At 44.8% G+C, this 4,488-nt stretch overlaps 1 protein-coding gene across 1 annotated transcript; it reads right to left on the bottom strand.

Moving 5' to 3' along the window:
• Positions 1-1,232: 1,232 nt before the first annotated feature.
• LOC132875013 (E3 SUMO-protein ligase KIAA1586-like) lies at positions 1,233-2,990 on the bottom strand. Its single transcript, XM_060911560.1, has one exon. It carries the CDS (start codon positions 2,988-2,990, stop codon positions 1,233-1,235), a length of 1,758 nt encoding a protein of 585 aa, XP_060767543.1.
• Positions 2,991-4,488: the final 1,498 nt, after the last annotated feature.

Here is a 4,488-nt window from a genome sequence, read left to right as displayed (position 1 = left end):
TATTTCGTCCTTGGTTGATTTAGCAACATGCTCCGCCATTTTGTTTTTCTTTACTCACGGTATATGAGCTGATATCCTAGTAGTAGAGTAGCCGATCATAGCACACGATTGTTCATAACCAGTGAATATGAATAGAATAAAATCAAATATCTGACATCTTTTCCCTGAGATCATTCAAATTGACCCGGTATCGGATCAGTTCCGTCTCTGTTTAAAATCCTCATTTAAACCGTTTAAATATCATTTTTAAACTAGCTTTTGTTCTTGCAAAATCTTTTTGCCTTCAAGATACATATTTGATCAATTCAATCCCAAACACTCAAGGGTTTATCAGTAATGAAAAAGTTTCAAATTTCATCTTTTTTTTTTCCAGCTGTAGCATTGTTGGGATTCGAACTTGTGCTCTCTGAACAATAGGGTGAGTGTTTAATGCCTACAGAAACTTCATATGATAGTGAGATACACACAGCGGAGAGATGAAAAAGAGGAGTGTGTCGGTGGACTCATCCTTTCATGTGTCACCATGGAAATCTGTAAGAGATAAGGCTATGTCTGAAAGGCTACCAGTATACACCATAACGGGGAAAAAAAAAGGTGTTCAGGGTTCAGGGTGGAAAGTAAACAGCGCTCTCGGATCTTGCATCATTGCCATGAATGATGTCAGGTGAAGAACATGTAAAGGAGCTGGGGGGGATGGGTGGAGATGAAAAAAATCTGTGAACATCCAAATTTGAGACACGATGGCATGTCGTCGTTGTCTCACAACCCCAGGTTTCCCGGGTTCAATCCTGAGCTCGGGTTCATATCTGTGTGGAGTTTTGCATGTTTTCGCCGTGTCCGTATAAACCCATACGAACGACATCCCATACACACGGACCAAACCCATCCTCCGGGTTCTCCAGCCTCCCAAAAACATACAGGTAGGTGGATTAGTGATCCCAAAGTGGACTGAGATCTGAGTGTGTGTGTGTGGTGCATTGTAATGGACTGGTGTCCCATTCAGGGTGTATCCTCTCTTCACGCACAGTATTCCTGGGATTGGATCCAGATCTAACATGATTTTGTGCAAGATACAGTAAAGCGGCTACTTTGAAGATGAATGAATGAGTAAATATCTAGTCCATATATTCAGCTGGTTTGTTAAGAATAATTATACCACTTATCCAGTGCTTAATTTGTGAAGTGGGAGGTCCCGGAATAATAATAATAATAATAATTTAATGATACACACCTTATTTGTTCAAAACAGCCCACACAGCATCCATAGACCCCCTGGCCTCTATTTCCCTGCTTCTCTCTTTACTCCTCTGGTCCCGTGCAGTCGTATGTCCTTTCGCAATCCAAGACTTCACGTAAGGAATGGGGTTAAACTGGGTAAGCGGTGGGCCAACAAGGCAAAGAAAGAGTAAGGAGGCGATGGTAGAGGGGAGAAGAGATGCTCTGTTTGCTGTGCAAATTAAGTTCATCTGCGAGAAACCCCGCTCACATTCTGCACTTGAGATGGGGACAGTATTGACCGCGGCTAAGAGGTCCTTGAGTCCATCAGGGATTAACTCCCCATTATTTTCTCTGAATTCCCTGAATGCCCTGATGACATTCCGCGGTTCTTCGATGCAAAACTGCTGGCAGAGCGCTTCCACTTCACCTTCCCCGAAGAGCTCGCCTTCCTCCCGTGGCCAATACTGTGGATACAGTACCTTCACATTCTCGATGAGCTTGTAGTATCCTGTTTGGTGGGATAACAGGCGTTTCTCTACATTTCTGGCCAGACTAGCAAAAAATGCCCGGTGATCCAACGTCTTGTCTGTCAACTTTCCTTTGTGAAGGGGTACTCCAAGAAAAGAGTTATCATCGATCCCGCTCTGGCTCAGCAGGCTGTGTCGTCCGGGACGCTCAGACATCGCCTCGAAAACACGGATTTGTCTACAGATGGCTTTGTACGACATGATGATGTTACAGTCGCGCTTTTGTAGCTCGAGTGATAGCTCTGACAGTTCTTGCAAAGCGTCATACATCACCCCCAAGTTGTTGACAAATGGATGTGATGTCAGGCGCTTTGCCAGCCCATTGTAGCTCTCTTGGGTTGCGCCATCACGGGTGGGATCCTGCGCTGCCTGTGTAAAATGTCTGTAGAGGGCAGGGTAATTTCTCCACACCGCTTCGACAGTCCTTAGGCTTGATGCCACCCACCTTGTGTCCAACACTCGGCCAATCTTGCACAGCTGGATGTCCAGTCCATCAGCGCATTCTTTGAGCTCCGCACGATTCTTGTTTGACGTACAGTACAACGAGTAAAGTTTATCAATTAGGATTTTGAAGTGGTTCACAGCCGTCATTTCTTTGACCACATCACCGACCGCAAGCTCGAGGCGATGCGCGGAGCAGTGCCACACTAGGATATTTGGAAATCGACTTTGGAGACGAGCTGCCACCCCACTCTTGCATCCCAGCATCACTGACGCACCATCACAGGTGAGGCCTACCAGTGTTTTGGCGAGGAAGTCCTCGGATAAGTTGGCTTGATGTAATGCACTCAACAGCTTGCGGACGATGCCCTTGGCACCCAAATCATCCAATTCGATCAAATCAAAGAAGATGCTTTCCGGTGACTCCATGTCTGTCAACTGAACTCTAAGATACACAATTAATGCGTTCTTTTTATTCAGGCCGGTTGCCTCATCCAACATCAGTCCAATTTTTGGAGCACACGTCACAATCCTCTCAAGTAGTTTATGTTTCATCTCTGTCGCAATGTGTTGTTGAATATTAGAACAGGCCACGTTCGAGTGAAGGATCCGTCCCATGTTCAGGCCGTTCATCTCTTGGCAGTCAATTTCATTTTCAAATCCATAAGCTGGTCTATGGCGCTTGGCTTCTTTGTAGGCAGTACGGAAAATCCTGGATGTTGTCTGGACGTGGTCAGCTTCATTATTGAGAATTACATTGGTCAACATGTCTTCCTTTGCTTTTTCTAGGATATTTGCTGCCATTACATGCGCTTTTGTACTGTCATGCTCAAAAACCTTTTTTCGTAAGGCTCGCTGTCATCTCGCAAGGTCAGGCGCAGATGAACTCACTGAGCTGGTGACCCACTCTTTTGCTAGCCGCAGACAGTACCTGCCGTTTTATCCGGGCCCAGTGAGCCCACTTTTTTACACGTAGCACAGCCCAGCCCAGTTTTGCCCATCATCAGCCACGGATAGATCTTCTTCTTTTCTTTAAACTGGGCATCGGTCCAGATAGCCCCACTTGCCTCACCGCCATCACCAGTCTCATCTTCCCGATCCTCATCCTCTGACGGTTGCAGTTGGTGCACTAACACTTCTAGCTTCACCGCCATCATCATTCTTCTCGTCTTCTTTTTGATCGTTCCCGCGGACTGGTACACTTGCAGCAGGTGCTGGTGCAGTGTCACTGTGTCCAACGTCGTCCATTTTAGGTCGTTTAGGATCCGGCTGTCCTGGGACTTTGAAAAATTTTAGTAAGCTTTCTTGTTTTTTGCCATTTTTTCCACAGCGCAAGCTAACGGCTACAAAAAACCTGGTGTTCTATTGAGCGGAAGTATACACCCCATGTTCCCCCCCTTCCCCTTTCGCATAGATTTTGTGGATGTCATAGGAGAGAAATCAACAACAGATATCAAAATCAAAACCGAACACTAAACAAATTTTTATTTACTTATTTATTTAATTTATTGTTTGATTTTTTTTCCCTTTGTGATGGTCACGGAGGTGATCTGATCCATTTAAATAGCTGCCGGAACACTGAATGAAATGAAAATAGCTGCCGGATCCGACGACAGAGGTTCCGGATCTTGTTCCGTCATGTTCCGGCTCAAATTAAGCCCTGCACTTATCCTCTTAAAATGGTCAAATTTACATGGAAATGTACTCACTGGCCACTTTATTAGGAACACCCATACATCCACCTGCTGTTCTGTTTTATGCCTTTCTCTAATCAGCCGATCCCTTGATGCATCAAATCATGCAGATTCAACCAAATCAAGAGCTTCAGTTAATGTTCACAATGTTCAAACATCAGAACGGGAAAAATTGTGATCTCAAAGTCTGACTTTCTTTCACTATGGCATGGGTATTGGTTTGAGCCAGATGGACTGGTTTGAGTATTTCAGAAACTGCTGATCTCCTGGGGTTTTCACACACAACAGTCTCTAGAGTTTACACAGAATGGTGCAGAAAAAAAAAAATTGAGTTGAGTGAGTGAGTGAGTCACAGTTCTGTGGGTGGAAATAAACGCCTTGTTGATAAGAGAGGTCAGAGATCAGAAAATGGACAGATTTGAGGTGGTTTGAGCTTTTTTGCCAGGAAGAATATAGCAACTCATATAATCACTCTTTACAACCGTGGTGAGCAGAAAAGCATCTCAGCATGCAACAGAACAACACACTGGGTTCCAGTCCTGCAGCCAAGAACAGGGATCTTAGAATCAACAACTGGTTTCTATTAACCTCCTAAGGCCCAAGCTGTT

This window comes from Neoarius graeffei, chromosome 27 (genome assembly GCF_027579695.1).
Source record: "Neoarius graeffei isolate fNeoGra1 chromosome 27, fNeoGra1.pri, whole genome shotgun sequence".
NCBI lineage: Eukaryota > Metazoa > Chordata > Actinopteri > Siluriformes > Ariidae > Neoarius > Neoarius graeffei.
The sequence above is the reverse complement of the archived record's forward strand: the minus strand, read 5'-3'. Positions and strand labels throughout refer to the sequence as shown.